The sequence below is a fragment of the Phalacrocorax carbo genome, chromosome 9, assembly GCF_963921805.1.
Source record: "Phalacrocorax carbo chromosome 9, bPhaCar2.1, whole genome shotgun sequence".
Classification (NCBI taxonomy): domain Eukaryota; kingdom Metazoa; phylum Chordata; class Aves; order Suliformes; family Phalacrocoracidae; genus Phalacrocorax; species Phalacrocorax carbo.
This window is the reverse complement of record NC_087521.1, coordinates 31,149,047-31,167,933: the sequence shown is the minus strand read 5'-3', so window position 1 is coordinate 31,167,933 and position 18,887 is coordinate 31,149,047. Positions and strand designations below refer to the sequence as shown.

The 18,887-nt window shown below is 42.6% G+C and overlaps 1 protein-coding gene across 2 annotated transcripts in view; it reads right to left on the bottom strand.

Annotated features, from left to right (window-relative positions):
• KCNH5 (potassium voltage-gated channel subfamily H member 5) overlaps window positions 1-18,887 on the bottom strand; it is a 172,499-nt gene that overhangs the window by 30,811 nt on the left and 122,801 nt on the right. For both annotated transcript variants that reach the window (XM_064460968.1, XM_064460966.1), the window contains one exon: window positions 8,069-8,265. In XM_064460968.1, the coding sequence (XP_064317038.1) occupies window positions 8,069-8,265 (197 nt within the window). The remainder of the gene's footprint in view (window positions 1-8,068; window positions 8,266-18,887) is intronic.

Sequence of the window (18,887 nt, the reverse complement as noted above, 5' to 3'; positions counted from 1 at the left end):
ACAGCCTGCAGAAGGCTTTCTGAGTCAACTAAGGAGAGTCTCTTAATTGTGACAGATTTCTAAACAGGGAAATGGTATTAATCCACAAAAAGCACAATAGTAAATCATCGTCAATCTGGATCTTCACTCTAACACAGCCAGTTTACACTTTGTTTTCCTATGGACACTGACATTTCCTGTTGAATGATCTGTCCACACACAAATAAATCACTCATTTTGCACTGCCTGCCTGAAGAAGAGATGCTCATACCTTTCGCTGAGGTAAATCAGCAGAGTGCCTTTTATAACAACTGCTGAGTCCCTACATGCAGAAAGCAGCACATCAGCACACATGATTTTTTTTCTACAGCCATACCTCACTGTTCAAAGATCCTTGAATGAAAAGTATGCTAAATTGCCTTGCATTTCTCAACAAAAACCAACAGTAAAATAATAGCCTGACAAACAAGATCAAATGTCCTTTTGATTTAGATTTAGACAGAGAAGCTACATGTCCAGGAAAAAAAATAAGTCTACCTCTGTAATGCCAAAGTATTCTCAGAATTAGGCTCGGTTCTACTTTTAACAGAAGTGGTGGTGCATTCCATCTCGCTCCCACAAAAGCACAGTCAGGACCTCTGAGGAAGGCATTTCATTTAGATATTTTATTCAGAATAGAATAGGGGCCTGCTGGTACCCTGTGGAATTAATGTGGCTCTGGAACACTCTTAGAGATGTTGGTGCATTGGCTAATCTCTGCACCTGCCTGCAGCCTAAAGACAAAATATATTAATCCAGACTGTGCCATGAATCCATACTACCTCAGGCTTCCCAAAGGCCCCGGGGGATACACAGTGCCTTGTTTTTCAGGTAAGTATTTAAACACTTACTAAGATACCCAAGTCCTTGATGTGGCAAGGAGAGGAGAGATTTCAGGCTTATCCCCCACGTCTCACCCATCCATGAACACTGTCACAGCCAAGGGAGCATGCTGGGCTTGTTGAAGGAGAGAAACCCACTGTGCTCCCTCTGTGCCTCCAGGGAGGGGTTCAGAGGTGCAACTGCTCCCACACCCACAATTTCCCATCTTCCGTGTGACCTGAAGGGTGCCCAGAAAAGAGCACCGTAAGGGAGATGATGAAGCGGCAAAAAGGAGAGGGGAGGGAGCGAGGCACACAGAAAGGAGTCAGGTTCACAGTTACCAAAAAAGAAGTGAGAAAGCAAACCCACCGACAGCTTTTACAGTAATTGCTCTGCTCAGACAGCTGTCCCATGCCGTCTGGCAGAGGCACAGAGGGGTGAAGTTAATGCTGCCGCAGCTTTCTCTTTGAATTTTTATGCTGCTCTTCTTCCTAGCAAAGGTGTGCACGGTCCTCCAAGGACTAACTTCCTTGCTTTGACTGCCTCAAACTGGAAAATCCCTGTCCCCCCAAAGAGGAGTAAGGACACAAGGGATTGCTTAGGGGAGGAGGAGTTGGGAGGGAAAAGCTGTAGGGAAAACTCTTGTCTCAGATCCATAATCCTCACTCAGAAGAGAATGCATGGGTCTCTTGATGGCAGAGGGTGTAGCATGGACCGTGCTGGGCTGTCTGTAACCAAACAGCTACAAATACACAAGGAATTACTCCATTCTCCGTACTGAAAAAGTCCTCACATGGGTTTGCTCCACACCCATTAGCAGTTTCTCAAGAAATTCCTGAGCATGGACCAGCCAGGGTCCATGGACTGTCAATTGGTAGTTTGGACCAGACCACATTGTTTGAATGTTTGAAGTAGGCCCTTCTGCTCTATGTACATTCAATATACAAGTCTAGACATAATCAGAAGTGTTACTAGATCTAAATCAGTGAAACAGTCCTTTAGGAAATCTTGCAATGGAATATTAACATATCTGGAGATCACTGTGAATGCAATGAAGCCAAACAATAACAATTTAAAAAAATTGTCTTAAGTGAAAGCTTCTTCAAGCGTAACAGAGGCTGCAGAGTCTGTTAAGATGTGAACAAAATAAAACCATATTGATTTTTGAGGGTATAACTTATTTGCTTTGTTATCATGCTAAACTGCTGCTACAGCTAAACTATAGCTATATGACTTCATTTTCTGGGACAAGATGTTCATATAAAAAAAAAACCCCTATAACTAAAACCCAGAGAGGGACAGGAAAGGACAGAAGCACCCTGAGACAAGGTAAAACAATCTTTCCTTTCTCACATGGAGATGGAGAATGGAATTTGGTGAAATTAAAGGCAAGGCTAGTCTATGAACTCTAGAGTGGGAGCACGAGGAGGTGAATTCCCCCCGCTTATGCCCAAACTGAGCTGAACTTATTGCTTAAGAAAACCCCCCAAATACCCAACCCAACCCAAAACAAACCAAAGACAAAAAAACCCAACACAAAACAAAACACAGGAATAGGGTGCGTTACTTCTGTTGGAGTTACAGATGAGGAGAGAGTGCGGAGAAAGGTAAGAGGCGAGACCTTCGGCTTAGACAGCTGAGAAAGGTGTCCTTTGCCATGGTCACATGAAAGTTGCCTCTTAGTGCAGTACTGAAGCAAGAGCTGTAAACACCCAAACACAATGTCACGGGCAGCACAGCTAAGAGCTGTGACTAACATCATCCTATGTTTTGCCCTGGAGAAGCGAAGAGGGGTGTCACCATGCCTGGCTGGGGAACCCCTCTGTGCCCCCTTGCCTCGGCAAGGGGCAGCAAGCAGCAGGATGTATTAGCCTGCAGATGTTTTGAGCCCCTGAAAAGATACACACAGGGGAAGGAAGCATGCCATACATGTTGCCATCAAGAAGTTGAACAAATTAATTTTCAATAGGCTTGAGCGAGCCATTGAGTTACAAACAAACTCTGAGCTAAGTCATGCCAAAAGCTTGCTGGTCAAATAAGCCATAATAGAAATTGATCTGTTGGATCTCCCCTTCCAGAGGCTTGATCCAGCACTCCCTGGGACCCTTGCCGCTGGCTCAAACCAGCAGAGGAAGAAGCTACACATGCAAAAGAAAATTACAAGGGGTAAGACATGGATGAGGACGGAGTACCAGCCTGGGAGGGGTGGGGGTGGCACATTCCTTATCACAGGACAGGAGTCCAGGGCCCCACTGAAACCCCCACCAGCTGATCTACATTACTAGTCACACAGTGCCCTAAGCAGCATGTTTTTCTCCCCTGCTCCTTTTCATTAATAATGATGGAACAACTTTTTCCCAGATAGGTTTTGCCATGATCGCTGTCCCACGTGGAGAAAGCTCACAATAATAGCCTGAAAAAAGGTGAAAATGGATGACAGACCTGCCAGTGCAGATGGACCACTGGGCAGAGGAGGTGCTCAGCACGTCCTGCTCCACAGTTACCCCACAGCTTTCTGTTTGCCGCAGGTACCCAAGGATGATGCTCTGTTCCCTTCCTATGTGAGCAAGTCACTCCCCACAGCTCATCAGGGCTGAGTGTGAGCACCAGTGCAAACAGCTCTGAATTAAGCTGCTGTAATTACGAATGGCTTTCAGAGCTCAAAACCTGTGACAGTCCTCAGGTTCACCAGAATATGTGCAACCTTCAGGAGCAAGGCCAACACACAGAGCAATGCTTTCTGCCTCTGGCATTGCTTCTGCGTCAGGACACTCGCTAATATAACACACCATATGGGAAGTCTTAAAAATGAAAAAGAAGAGGGATCCTGAATGAGCCTTGGTAGGACCCCCATTTTTAGGAAAAACGAACGCAGAATTCAAGTTAAAATAAAGCTTTTCTAAAAACTATGTGACACAGAAACAATGAGTGATTCAGTGAAGAAACAATGTGATTCATTAAAACTTCAAGCAAAATCAGAAAGCCAATTTAAAAAGAAATTATTCTAATCTGAAATGGAAAGAAAAACAGGACGTGTGTTAAAACAGTCTGATAGCCTCACCTGCTAAAAAGCCTCAGAGATTCACACTGTGCTGGAGGAACTAGATAACATCAGTCACTCACAGTGTTGTTCCTGGCTTTAAGAGCATCACAGGGAAAAGAAACGAGCCTCTCTAGATGGTATTTCACTGCCTTAAAGGCACTCGTTTTTCCTCACATCTCCTCGGCTCACTCTCCAGCACACCTTCCAGGAGCAAATGCACCAGAGGTCCTATTGTCCTCTTCCCTGGCTGCTCCTGACTCAGTTCTGTAACGCAGCTTATTTTCCTCATGGTAGAAAACAGCACTATGTGATCATGTACATTAAAAGCCGTGGGGGAAATCTTTGCTTTACTGAAGCGCAGGAGAATTTTATTTGTGATTTCGCGAGAGGCAAAATTTCAGGTTTTATTTTCTTGCTCTTGCACAGATTATGTTGGTCTAGCGGTTAGTTGGAGATGGTGCATTAGCTGGTGCAAATGGAGGCAATGATGAGAAAAGGAAAAAAAAATATTTCAGCTGAACACTTGTTTTCTGTGGGAACACATTTGGTCGCTTGGTGTAGGCCTTCCTTCCTGAATTTTGACCATCAATAAAATGTACATATATTTATATGGGTTTAAGACTCCTAGAAATCTGCCTTGGCTCCCCCCCTCGGGCCAAGCTCCATGGCTCAAGTTTGCAGAGAGGCCCTCCTCCAGCTGTGTGAAATCTTGAAAGGCACTTAATGAGTTAGACATTATTAATATTCTTTCCCAACATCAGAATGCACTAATTAACTCTTTGAAGAGTCATCCTAAACACTGCTTTATAACTTCCAGTCCTCAAAGGTGGCTATGTAGTCTCATTGTGATTTTAAAGAATATCTTTCCAGATTAATAATTTTCCCGTTTGGGAAAAAAGTTCAAAGTCCTGGTTCTGCCTTGGAGTGTGCATTAGTGACACTAGATGTGCCATAAAGATTTCAGAGCATGAAACATGATATGCTGCAGTACTTTGCAATTACGAATTAAAAGTCACCTCGCCACCCTGGGCAAGAGAGATGACTGCAGGTTGAAAAGCTAGCAGGCACGCTCACTTTATGGGCTCATAAATGCAGCGTGATGGCTGAGCTACCTAAAGCACAAGAAAGAAAACAAAAATCCAGAGTTGATAATAGCATGCTGAGCAGATGCCTTAAGTAGGTCATTCAACATGCCAGGCCTCTAAACGTTATTTGGGAGTGAGAAAGCATTATTTTCCCACTTCAGTGTGACTTTCTCTTCCCTGTCATGTGGAACTAACCTTTTGTGCTCAGTACTATTATTAATTTATTAGCCTTCTGAACGTCTAAATTGTTTTGCAGTCTATGGACTACATCTAAGTGCTTGTTGAGGGACAATGCAGCACAAACGCGTGTGCGTGTGTGTGTGTGTGTGTGTGCATCCACATACTTGTATGTGTATTTCGAAGAGCAGGCTTGATGAAAGAACAATTCTGCCTATATATTTTTGACAGTGCAAACAGCCATTTTCTTCAGCGCAGAATGGCAAGGAGTGTATTTCTGTTATAATTAAATGTCAAACCTTACGAGTGATAACTATGTAGAAAAAGTCCTAAGTATATTTCTATTGAAATTAATTAAAGGAGACAATGATTTTCTTTCCATTTAGATTACATGACTCCAGCACAAACTGGTGCAGTACAGCGCAGCTGTCAGCCCGGTCTCGTTGCCTGAACAACTGCTTTCTGTTCACCTGATGAAACTGCCCTGGATGGCACTGCTTTTCCTAAGAGATGAACTCACTTCTGTGCCCAACAGGGAATCACGTACACTTTCAGCAGATACGGGGTTTGAAACAATCCCCTGAGTAACTTTATGTAACAGGACTTGGATTGTGTCCCTGGTGTTGAAAGTAGCATGATCTCTTTTGTGCCTAGGAACAATACACAGATTTCTGCAAAGCAGGCTCTGGCTCGGCACATCTGACTGCAATACGAGAAGTTAGACTTTTCCCAAAGTAGTCCTTGAGTAAATCTGTAGGAGATGTCATAGGTGGAGTTCATCTGATGTACCGTAGGTATTTAAAAGTTAGTGATCAAGGACTCTCTCAAAAGTCAACAGAAAGGGGATGATTTTCCCATCCCAGGCTGGGCACTGAAGAGGGGCCAGATGATTTGCCTTCTGGAGGAACCTTTCCTCGTGGGCTATAAAGGTGGCTGGTGGCTAGCTTGGATGTCATCACCCAGATTTTAGTGAAATGAACTCCACCCTGCATGCACCACATTGACACAACCTTTCTTGGACTCTCCATCCACTCTCATGTAATGCCCACACGTCACCCAACCAACATTTCCCTTCCTGCTGCAAAATCCAATGCTGCTTTAGAAGTGCTATTCCTTCTTGCTTTGGGTCACTGACCCCATGGCAAAGTCCACGTACCTAATGCTGAGCTTACATCGGGTATCTGCACTGGGGACTTGAGCTCCACCAGTGTTTCTGCTTGGGCGACCCCCTATGGCAAGGCCTTGCAGGGGAACCAATTTTCCTAGAAAAAAGGTGCTCAGGAGAGAAGAAAATCCATGCAAACCCAGCCAGGAAGCTATGCCCCATATGCATCCCCAGACTACAGAGTTGAACTCCAGCACAGTTCATTGTCAGGAAAAGACCAATATGTGTTTTTGCTGTACACAACCTTGTCATGGCTAATGGGGGAAGGGGAGTCCCAGGAAGCTAGCTCAAGTGACAGGTTCACAGTTTTAAGAATGAAAGAATACATTTTGGCACAATGTATGTGGCATTATCTTGTCCCATAAAATCACCGTCAGCAAAGCCTGAGCAGAATTGTCCTCGTGGGACTGTAGCTTGTGGCACGTCACAGGTAGGCAAGATGGCAAGGGGCGGGGAATGCTGAAGTCAAGGCTTGGTGGGCAGAGAAGCAAAAAGCCAGAAACTCCAAACCAGCTTTCAAGCCCCAAAGCCCTTCTTCTGGTCTGAAGCAGAGTTAACAAGCCTCAAGTCAGAGGTAAGCTGACAAGCTGGAACCAAACCTGATTACAATTCACCTCTTTCAGGCTCCAGCACAGACAGAGGGGAACTGTAATCCCATGGCATCTGCTTTTTGCCATGGGTGTTTTGTGCCGTACTTGGTATATTAATGAGCACAAGGAATGCACTAAAAATTAAAACTCCTTTGAAAGAAGCATCTGTAAGACGCTCCAATGGCTAGAGAGAAACTAGTCTCAGAAAAGTAAAATTCTAGTTGTGTTGAACTCCTGTAACTGTAGAGACTGAAACTGTCTTGTGAAGTATTGAGGTAGCCTTGCTACATTATCAGATGAGATGCCCTAGGTACAGCTGCAGAAAAATGTGTTTCAGCAGGTAGAGGATCGCAGTTAATGCCCAATGATCTATAAATCATCGTTATGAGATTTCTCTATGCAAATGAAATTTATATAACCCTCATAAATCTTAAAAAAAATCATAAAGATTAAATTTTGCAGCCGCAACGCAAATTAAAGAATCCCTTAACCTGTTTTCAAGATACGTCTTTATAGCTAATTAATTTCTAGATGGAGTGTTCTTTGAAAGGACTAATGGATAGTGAGCATTGCTGATTGAATATAAAATGAGCAGGAGGGTTTAAGAAGTGGGCTCTGAATGTAAAATCGCTACCAAGCTTTATTAAACTTGCCATATTAAAATTCTAAACTATGCAAGTGAGAGAAACAGGTACTAATATAATACTTTGCTGAGTACATTTTATTTATGCAACATCAATAAATTTCTCTTAGTTCATCTATGCCATGTAGATACATCAGACTGTCCTCTGACCTATATCTTAACAGGTGAGAGACAAAACCTCACCTCGGAGGAATCCAGAATCTGGATCCTATGAGACTATAAAATATCACTTTATCCATTATGCAATGGAGAAAAAAAGCCAAAAACCAGCAACTGTGAAGGAAAGGAAAAGAAATGTAATTCATGTCACCCTGCTAGGACTGTTTCTCAGAGCTGCAAATCTACGGGAAACTTTTATTGAGCCATCATTAACGAACAGCAACAACATTTATTGAAAGGCCAGTTAATCCTCAATGACCTGAAAACATCAAGAGTAAATTGGGGGTTGTTAAACACTGCGAACTGTCTACAAGCGTGTGCAATCTCTTGGTGAGAGAAAGGGGAAAGCAAGAGTAGTCACCTTACCCGTTTCCTCAAATTGCAGGTGAGCGTGAGATTCCTTGAGAACGAGTTTGCAAAAGCAGTGTAAAAGTCCAACACTTTAAGCAAGGCTTCTCGTTTAATAATATGTAAATCGCAGTACGTCAGAGCCCGTACATTGGCACATGCATGGGCCAGACTGGTTTCCTTCCAGAAGATATCACCAAACACATCGCCTTTACCTGAAAAACAGTAGGACAAATTTGTTAAAAGGTAAAACTTATGCAGTGTTCTTCAGCATGCAAATGATTTCTTTCCAAGGTGTCTTGTGCTTCCAACTACTCTAACATAAACTCCTAACTGTGAAAACTAATAAGGGTAAAAGTTTAAAAAGTATTTGAGGTACTTGAGTATCCTTAACAGTAGCCCACGTTTTTAAGGTATTTATAGATTGCTCTGTGAAGTGTCACAAAGCATAAAAACCAGACTGTAAAGGTCTCCTTGTAGCTGAAAATGCAGGTAAAAGATTTTTCCAAAGGCTCCTCAATATAATAAGCACTTAACTAATGTTTAGGTGATTGAATATCTCTAAGGGTCGTTCCAATGTGACTTAGGAGCTCACTCACCAAAAAACCATGACAGCCAGGTTCCTATGTCACCAAGGCTTTGCAGTGCAGTGCAACAGCCAGCTTCCAGGGCCCAAGGACCACATTTTAAAGGACGTTTAAAGATTTTTACTTCAGTCTAAGTGGCAACACTCCTGAAAACTGAAGAACATCCCTGAGACTTTTAACCTATAAAAAACTGGCTGTAAACCTTAAACAGGTCCAGAAGTCTAGTCCTAAATCCAACAACAGCCACTTAAGTAGAGGCTTATGCTTAAGTCTGTATTTAAATGTCTGCTGAGTAAGAAAGGGTTTGACCCCTTAGACACCTGCACATATAACTAACTTCAACCAGATGTGAAAATTATACCAGAAGGCTACTTCTACATCGGTAGGTAGTGCTGAGGATTGGTAGGCAGTGCTGAGGTGCTGAGGACTTGGCCTTCACCCTGCACATTTTGAAGACTTAAGACTAGCTGTAGTCCAGTCCCACAGTCAGAAGAGCTCCAAGCAGTAGAAGCGCATGAGATGGACTCTTCTGCATCCCCCCGTTTCCTTCCCTCTGTGAGGAATCCACATCCCTAGACAGCGGTGCTGGACACCGAAGCAGGATAAGTGAGGAGGATCAGGACATCAGATTCAAAATCACACTCCTGCCCCAACCAAAACACCAGCATGGATGCAGACTGGAGAGATGCTTTCAGGTTTGGACCCTGCCGTTCCTCTGAGAAGCAGCGGCAGCAGCAGAAACCACCTTGAAGCATCCAAAAGCTGCCTCTTACTTCCCAGATTCTTGCCAGCCACGGGCTGGGCAAGGGCCCTGGCGCACGGTTTGTGGCTGACACCTCAATCCTGAAGCAGAAACCATGGTACAAATGGCATTCTTGTTTCAGACCCCAGTGATATCCAAGGTCTTTATTTTAGCAGTTATTAAAAGGAAACTAAAATGAATCAGTCAGTGGTGGTATCACTGTTGATTTCAGCTACCTCAAGCAGCCCCTTGGTGAATGTCAGTGATTTTATAGTTTTGGGGTAAAAAAAGGTAATACATTTTAATATTTCCTCTTTGAAGAACTTTTCACTCAACTCAATTTTGGGAACACAGGCAAGAATAATAATTTATCCAACCTCATTACTTTTTGGGGTTAAAGGCTGCAGTTCTCTATTTCCATTTTTGCTTTAGACGTTGTATCCAGTAAAACATAGCCAACATTTCTCATGTAGAGTAAAATAAGATGTGCAAGTTGTTCTCATCACTTCCTTTTGTTTTAATTTCCTAACAAAACTCTGTATAGCAGAATTATCCCTTAAAAAGGTTATAACTGCATTCTCATTGAGCTGCTTTTAAATAATTCTACATATTTTGATGTAACGAAAATTAACTACAATACATAATACAGACAGCATAACAGTATAATTTATAAAACAAGTTGCTTTAAAACTCTCTCCTTACCACAGAGCATTTCCTAGTAATGTATCATTTATCTAATGTACTGTTTAGAAATTACCCTTTGCTGTTAATTGTCCTTGTATATAGCCACAGTTCAAAACCTGGTTTACAGACATACTCAGGACAGTTACATAATTTATAGAAAATAGACCATTTCAGAAATGCACAAGATTGCTTAATGGATTTGCTCTCTGAGCTGGACACAGGACAGAATCAAGTCCTGCTTTCAGTGGCTGCAGAGTGCGGTTAAAAAGACAAAATTCAATACTAGGGAATTACAATTTTCCCACTGAAATGTGAGCAAAATACTTGGTTTTCTTTCCAAATTTAAGGTAACACACAGCTAATTTAAACCGAGGGGTTGAAAGCAGTGGATGCCCACTCCCAAAGTCTGCACGATGGTGTGTTATAGAATGTGTACCCAAACCGCAGATAAATGAAAGAACCATTCATAAACATGAGACAATATCATTGCCTTCAGTTCAGTGAGGCAGGGAACTGCACTGGGTCCCTCAGAAAGGCTGGGACATGATGAACTGAACCTATTCACTCCTCCATGAGCCATCAGTCACTGGACTGGAATGGTGAAGCTATAAGCCCCTCTTACACTGTGGTTTATTATCTTCAGAAAGTATAAAATCTTGGAAGCATTTAAGGGTTCTTGAATTTGACATTTCCCACACACACTTCTGAGTCTCATTTGCCTGTTATAAATTTGCTAAGGAACATACTGAGTGAAAACAAACCAACCAGATTCTCCAAAACATCACGTCTTTTCTCATAAATACAGAGATTAATGTACTATCCTTCGTCCCTATTAACTGTAGTTCACTGAGTAGTGAGCGGTGATTATTCATTCAAGTTTAATTTTACATGGTGCAACTAAATGAAAAAACCTGTCAGAGTTGCAACAAAAAATTTAACTGGTAGGTCTGAAACACCAGTGACGCAGAGGCACGTACACGTTGTACACCTGCACGATGTGCACACCTCCAGGGGAAGCCCAGGGCTGGGCTGGGGATACAGAGGCACTTGGGGCTGATGCAGCCTGCAGACTTTTCAAAGCCTCTCTCTAGAGATTTCTTGAGGCCCCAGCAAGTCACCTCCCAAATCTGCACTGCCCTGAGACCTGAGCAGTCTTATTACCCCTCCTGAATAAAGGTGAAGCTCTGGGAAGTCCCCCTGCCCCTGTTCTCACGGTGCCCGAAGCATCGCTGAAAAAAGGAATAACGTAAAATTAGAGCAGGAACCGCTTGTATACGTTTTGCAGATGGTATGAAGAAAGGGAAGAGGAGCCATCAGAATGTGGATGCTGCTGGACTAAAGCTGGCAGGAACATGGGTGTAAGGATTTGGAGACTGAAAGAACCACAGAAACCAAGAGGGCATGTGCAGGGTATTGGTAACAGGCAAAATTTTTGCTGAAATAGCTACACTGGTGTCATCCTAAACATGGACAAAAATTTGCTGGTGTATTTTGTACGTATGCCTGTACATAAAATGTATATATTCATGCATGTGTGTATATATATTTAGATACAATCACATGGTATGTAACTATATAACACTATTCTATCTTTTATATTATGATAAATCTCCTATACAGAAGTGGGAGGGCAGATGTTCTCCGCGGCCTCGCAACGTGGACCAACTTGCTAATCTGTGAGAGCAGCTCACGCCTGGACCTTTCAGGCAGAAAAAAATCTTAAGGGCCTCATGAAACTCCCTGGCAGCTTGCAAAGGGAATGAAAAAGTTCTTGAACGCAGAGAGGAAAGACTTGTTAAACAGCATCTCAGAAACCATATATATGGGTTTAACCAGCTGTTTAGAGCAGTTGTTTTGGTGCAAAAGTATTTCTCCGACTGTTATTACAAAACATGTAACATTATTGTTGAGATGTTAAAAAAGCTGAGCCTCAGTTTGCAGGGTTGATGTGGCCTTTGGAATCTCCTACTGCATAAATAAATGGGGGAACAAATTCACTCCATTGGCGGGGGTGGGGGGCATTTGTTTAAAAACATTTGTGAATTTAGTCAAAAAAAGAAATAAACCTTTGTCAAACTTACAGGGCAAGTATACGGAGGAGACTTCATGAATTCAAATTCCCACACAGGTAGCACAATGTGATTTTAAAAGTTGGTAGTTTTGTGGTGTCCTCTAATTTTATTGACCTGGAGGTCTGTAAGGTGAGCTGGAACTGGTACACGAGTGTTGTTTTAGCTTAGTAGCAGATGGACTGACACAGTGGAGTCACAGAGCAACTGTCATGGTAGTAAAGCAGCAGCGTATTAATTCTGCATCTGTTTCCTGTACTGGCTGATGAAAAGCTGGACATGAGCCGGCACTGTGCGTTTGCAGCCCAGAAAGCCAACCATATCCTGGGCTGCATCGAAAGAAGTGTGACCAGCCCATCGAAGGAGGTGATTCTGCCCCTCTGATCCGCTCTCGTGAGACCCCAGCTGGAGTGCTGCGTCCAGCTCTGGAGTCCTCGGCACAGGACAGATATGGACCTCTTGCAGCGGGTCCAGAGGAGGCCCACAAAAATGATCAGAGGGATGGAACACCTCGCCTATGAGAAAAGGCTGAGAGAGTTGGGGTTGTTCTGCCTGGAGAAGAGAATGCTGTGGGGAGACCTTATTGCAGCCTTTCAGTACTTGAAAGGGGCTTATAAGAAAGATGGGAACAGACAATTTAGCAGGGCCTGTTGCTATAAGACATGGGGTAATTGTTTTAAACTAAAAGAGCGTAGAATTTGACTAGATATATGGAAGAAATTTTTTACAGTGAAGGTGGTGAAACACTGGAACAGGTTGCCCGGAGAGGTGGTAGATGCCCCATCCCTGGAAGTGTTCAAGGTCAGGTTGGACGAGGTCTGAGCAACGTGCATCTAGTTAAAGATATCCCTGGTCATGGCAGGGTGTTGGACTAGATGGCCTTTAAAGGTCCCTTCCAACTCACACCACTCTATGAGTCTATAATTCTGTGATATCTATGTAAAGGCAAAATTTATCCTTCTCTAGACGGGGACAGAAACTGAGCTAAGGAATACCCTAGTAGACAAGAGACCTTGGTAATACCTTTCGAAGAAAGTTTGGGCAGGCAGTGGAAGAATAAATTCTTGGTGGAAAACAGCACTGAGGAAAAACACAAAAAAGGGACCAAGGCTTATTAAGGTGTTAAGGTGTTTTCCTGTGCTGTGCAGTCTTAGCTAATAGACCAGCTACCCTTCCTCCCATTTTAAAACTTCTCCAAAGTCCCATCAGTCACACTAGCAACAGCCAGACATGACGAATTATGTAGATTTTCCCCCATGATATGCTCAAATCTTCTGTTGCTTATGAAAAGCAAAGGCTGATTTTGTTGCAGAATCAGGAAAACTGTATCATGTAGAGAAAACGTTCATCTAATCAGCTCGGGCACCAACAGCCATGAAGTGACTGCAGCACGTGCAGAGGTGGAGATCAGCGCACAAATACCAAGTCCCTGCAGCCATAATTACATATACTAGTATGTATATTCATACAAATACATCTGCCTGTGTCTACAAATCTACAGTGAAACCTCTGGCTGCAGGACAGAGACAGATCTTGAACTGATGTAGAAATCCAATGAGCAAGGAAGGAATCAGCTCCTGTCACCCCAAGCAGCACACAGCTCTGTGATGGTTCAGCAAGTAGGTAAGCTCTGCAGCTCCTTGCCACGCAACATCGGGGATGGTTGCATAGGTTTACAAACTGATGGGATGGATTCATAAAATAAAATCCATCTGTGGCTACTAAACCCAAAGATTTCCCTCTGGGTGAGGAAGACCTTAAAATACAATTTAATGGAGGGCTGGAGAATATTCTGGGGAAGAATCACTGCTTACTTTATCTTCCTACATTCTCCTGCACACCCACTATTGGCCATTTTTGGTGACAGGCTACTGGGCTGGCTGGATTTCTGGACTTAGATAATACAACTGTTTATATCTGACGAGGGGATCTGGAGAAGATGCAGTGGTGCAAATTCATCAGCTGCCTCCTGCCAGCTGGAACATCATTGCTTCCTGTAAGCACAGCCTATGATGTGCAGAGATGAGTACTAGACTGTGACAGAGTGCTCCTTGCCTTTGTGAATGTTTTAGCCAAAATCTCAGCCTTTCCTATGGCATCCAAAAGGGCCAGAACTCCCTTGAAAATCAGATCAGAGCTGAGCACTGACCAGTCAGAAGTCCAGCTCTACAGGACTGCACATTAACATGTGAAAGGGCAGAATGATGAGAAAAAACAGTATTTCTACCATCTGAAAGATTGTCAAAATAGCCAGCAAAGAAACAGCAACAAGAGACTGTGCCAAAGATCGAAGTCCATGCTGGCAAAGGTACTTTTCATTATTTTACACAGTGCAACCTTCCCCATCTGCACCTAAAAACACAAAAGAAATTTACCTTTCTTCCAGCCTTCAGGACTGCTGCAAGAAGAAAAAAAGATCTATATAGATATTCCCCTGTTAGCGAAGGCGTTATGGTCCCCATTTCTCTCACTTTTAGTGCAAGTCTATTAGTAATTCATATTATTCTAGAAGCCCCAGCTCCTGGAGACAGGATATCTCCATTTTGATTTTATACAGAAATAAGTTTCTATCCTTCTTGACCAAGGAAATAAACTTGAAAGCATGACCATTCCCACCATCTTCAAAACTCATACGGCAAATCAGATTGCCTCAAACTGTTAGTCTGATTTAAAAGAAATATATCACATGATGTTAAAATAATTTTCCTTTTCTTGCACTGCCAAGACTTTTGAGCTCCTGGGTTTGGCAGTGAAGCGTGCAGGTCTAATTCAAAAACATTTCAGTTCAGTGAAAGGAATCTTTCTGACATTGGAGGCTGCAGATCACATCGATAACACACCAGCTGGCACTAAATTAAGACTGATGCTTCTTCTTATAGTTAACTGTCATGCAGATAGAGATGAAAATATTTTAAATTTACAAAATGTGAAAAATTGAACGTTCCTTTCAACTCCATCAGTAAGAACTAATAACACTTTTGAACAAGCACCAGTAGGTCTAATTCGTACATGGTACCATGTATGCTAACAGAGACCTGCAGGATATAACTTATTCCAAGGCAAGCGCTTAAGAAGAGCTGCCCAGTGCAGAGCAGTACATCACATCGGTTCTCAGATCAGTAATCCTTCAACTATTTTGTAAAATACTTTTGAGATTCAGCACTTAAAAAATAACCTGCATCACACTAATTATTGCAGTCCTGCTAGCTGAAAAAAAGCCAACACTCTCCTTTATGAATCATTTTCCCCGTAGTTAATTTGGAGCTTTAACTCATTGGAAGAAAAGGGACTTTTCCTATAGATGAAATAGGACACAGGGTGTTCCGTAAATTGCTACCAGGTGCACGTTACTAACCTGGGGAAACTCTCACAATTAGTCTGCCTTGGTTTACTTCACATTAAAACCAAAAAGAAGTTCAGTATAAAATATCAAGAGCTGATTTGACATAAGGGCAAATTCTGCCACCTTCATTCCACTTGAGAAGAAAGCCAAGCTGCAACTAAACTAAAATCACAGAATTAGCTACTAATACTATGAGATGGAACTGGACTGACAGTTTTTCATGTCATACAGTGCTATACACACAGTCAGTCTTGTCCTGCACAAAGCATATGCCCAGCTGTATAACACCAAGGAAATTCAAAGTGTTGATGCGTGAATCCCAAATATCAAGTTTCTAATGCCCACAGATGAGAGCTATGGAGCACCTGGGCCTCCTGCTCACCTAACTGGGAGCTGCTACTTGCTCAGCCTCTAAAGAACTTTCCTCTGTGTGATTTGGTAGGAGACTTAATCTTTTGACCTCCAAACACGTGTGACATTAAGGGTAGAAGGAGACTCATTCCTATTTTCCACTGTCATACCGAATTTAAGAAGACGTGCCACTTGCGCTCTTGCTTTCCTTAACTCCTCTGATACTGTGTAATATCCCCTTCCCAGACCAAACATTTGGAAAGAAAGCATGAAGCAGACCTTTAATAAGTGAAACTCTGGCTTGCCTAAAAACAATAAATCAAAAAAATAACAGGTTGCACTGGGACTATATGCAGAACATGCTGAGAATTAACATGCAACACATAAAGGCAAATAACAACTTAATTGAATACATATGGGATCAGGACCCTAAGTGTGGCTTAAACATGAGCTATTAAATCTATTTTCGTCCTGGCTTGACTATCAGAATTGAATTCATTCAGCAGCAGCCCCCACTAGGATTTTACTGCTCAGTATATTTTTATCACTACACAGTTTGAGCAATATTTTTGATCAATTCCTACAATCAACATTTGCACGTGGTGGGTCATTATTTCTCTGCTGGCAAAACGACTTTTTAAAACCTTTTTAATCAATCTGCCTGGTGTAAGTTACTGTACAACTTACGCAGTCAGCTGTGCAAATAGCAGGAGCTGGAAAGCAGCTTCCAGAGACACCTGGTTGGCATCGCCACTTACATGAAACTCCTCGCCAGGAGCAAATTCAGGTTAATTGCAGCAGGGTGAATTGTTAGGTGCCCTCTGCTAGCAGATGCCTCATTTCATTAGCCTGGGGGACTTCAAACCCCCGGTCCTTCCTGAGACTTCTCTGCTGATAACGCCTCCCCATGCAGAGCAGTGGCAGTTAAATTGTTTACTCCTGCTTGAGACGGTGGAAAATTACTGATGTGCCTTCTCAGGGTCACCTCGCTTGCTAGGAAAGTTTTGATAATTAGAGACAAGACTCTTTGCCCTTCTCCATTATCCTGGCAACTGCAGATGAGTTATGTTGAAATGACTGGATCTTGTTTTCTCCAGCGAAGCAGCACCCCATCACACTAGCTCTGCATGTGGTGGGCTCTCTGCTACAGCAGCAGTCAGTACCTGCAAAAGGTGGGAGGCTGTCCTCAAGAAATGGAGATAACTAATGAGGGAAACATAATGGGGCACCTGGGTATCTTTATTAATGAGTCCTATAAACTGCAGATCTGCAATTGGATTCATTCTCTTACTGTACTGATTTCTGTAATGCTGATTACTGCAGCAGCTGGGCATTTAATTACACACAAATGAGAATAAAACCAAACCAGGGGAGAACAAAATCCCACAGTGCTGCAAGTTGCCCTGTCAATCACTGGGTTTCACCTGTTTCTGAGCACAAGAAATGCCAAAGCTGCGGCCGTTGAGCCAAGAAGATTGCTGCTGAACAAAAGGATGGTTGTTCCACAGTGGAGCCTGCAGAAAGCACCCGGACAGGATGCCAAGTCTCCTGAGGACACCGTTCCAGCAGGCAGGGAGGCTGGATGTGCCAACTCACCATGGCTGCGAGGGAAGGGAACAGGAAGATGGAGAAGGGGAAGAAGCAGCAACATCGTGGAGTGATTCATGCTGGGACCTGAGGGAGGATGAAGCCCTGCACTTTGGACAGAAGCACTATTTTGGTATCCCTACCTGATTCACTTTTCTAGGACATTCCACTTTTAAGAATACACCAAAACTTCCGTGTGTGGCTGAGCATGGTAAAAAAAAAAAAAGGACACACATTCTCTCTCTTTAAGCAAGGCAAAGCCACTAGCATGTTTAATAACACTACACCATTAAAACGGTAACTGCGAAGTACCAGTTCCAAAGCAAACTTAGGAAATGCATCGCTCTGCTAGGAGCAGAGGCTGGCAGACAGCATGTCCTGCCACGCTCCTGCTCTCATAGGGGAAGTTAATGAGGACAAGTTTCCACAGGATACTTATCTCATTTCCACTCTAGGTTACTGCTGGGGGATGGAGAAGATGGATCGACTGGTAGTACAACCCTGTAAGTTGTCTTTCCCTAGGAAACCCAGTGTGATGGCAGATGCTTGCGATATTCAAAGCAGGCTACAGAGGTTTTCATGTTAGCCAGAGGTTTTTAAACCTAGTCTCCCCCTTAGGCAGATGCACTTTCCTTGTTCTTGAACATCTCAAGGCAGAACAGATCGATAAAAATTATGTCCTTCACTGTCTGATCTCTAGTTGCTATTTCAGGTGCCACAGCTGCCACCGTAAATGGCTTTGCAGCTACATCTGGGAGAGATTTTCTTCCACAAGTGAACTTTTAGGATACAACATCTCATAACTACTCAGTTCACTATTCTGTTAAATAACTGTTAAAGCATTAAAAAACTCTTCAGTGTGCTCTATGACTAGAGGAAGCAGTTCATCTTGCTTTAAGTTACATTTAAAACATTCTGCCAATCCCTGTAGTACACAATGAACACAGCTCTGAGTCATGGGATTGCCTGTCAGCAGCCATGGCAGAATCGAAGGCACTTCTGGTAATTAAAGGTAATTCACTTTAACTAGATATGGTTAAAGGTCTCTCCAGCCAAATGGAGAATGACATAGATACTAGATTTACCATATCTACAAGATAGAAACAAAAAGTTCTTACTGTCATTCCAAACACAAAATGTTCATTAGTAAATGTAATAAAGTTTTGCATGTAATCCATTTAGTGACAGCTTCTAGTTCAGCGACTTACATATTTATTGTTCGTTTTCATTTTAATACCCAGAAAACCATTTTCTTGTTTAAATGCTGCTGCTTACTCTTAAAGGTTTTGGTTTTTAAATAGCTGTAAGCAAATAAAAGACATCATCACTGAGATTAATAATAAAAATGAAATTGCCCAGTAAGCCGAAATACAAGGAATCCTTTACTACGGAAATTGCAGATTTAGGAACTTTCACCATAATGACTGAATATGAAAACAGATTCATTATTACATTAAATCTCTCTTTTTAAAAA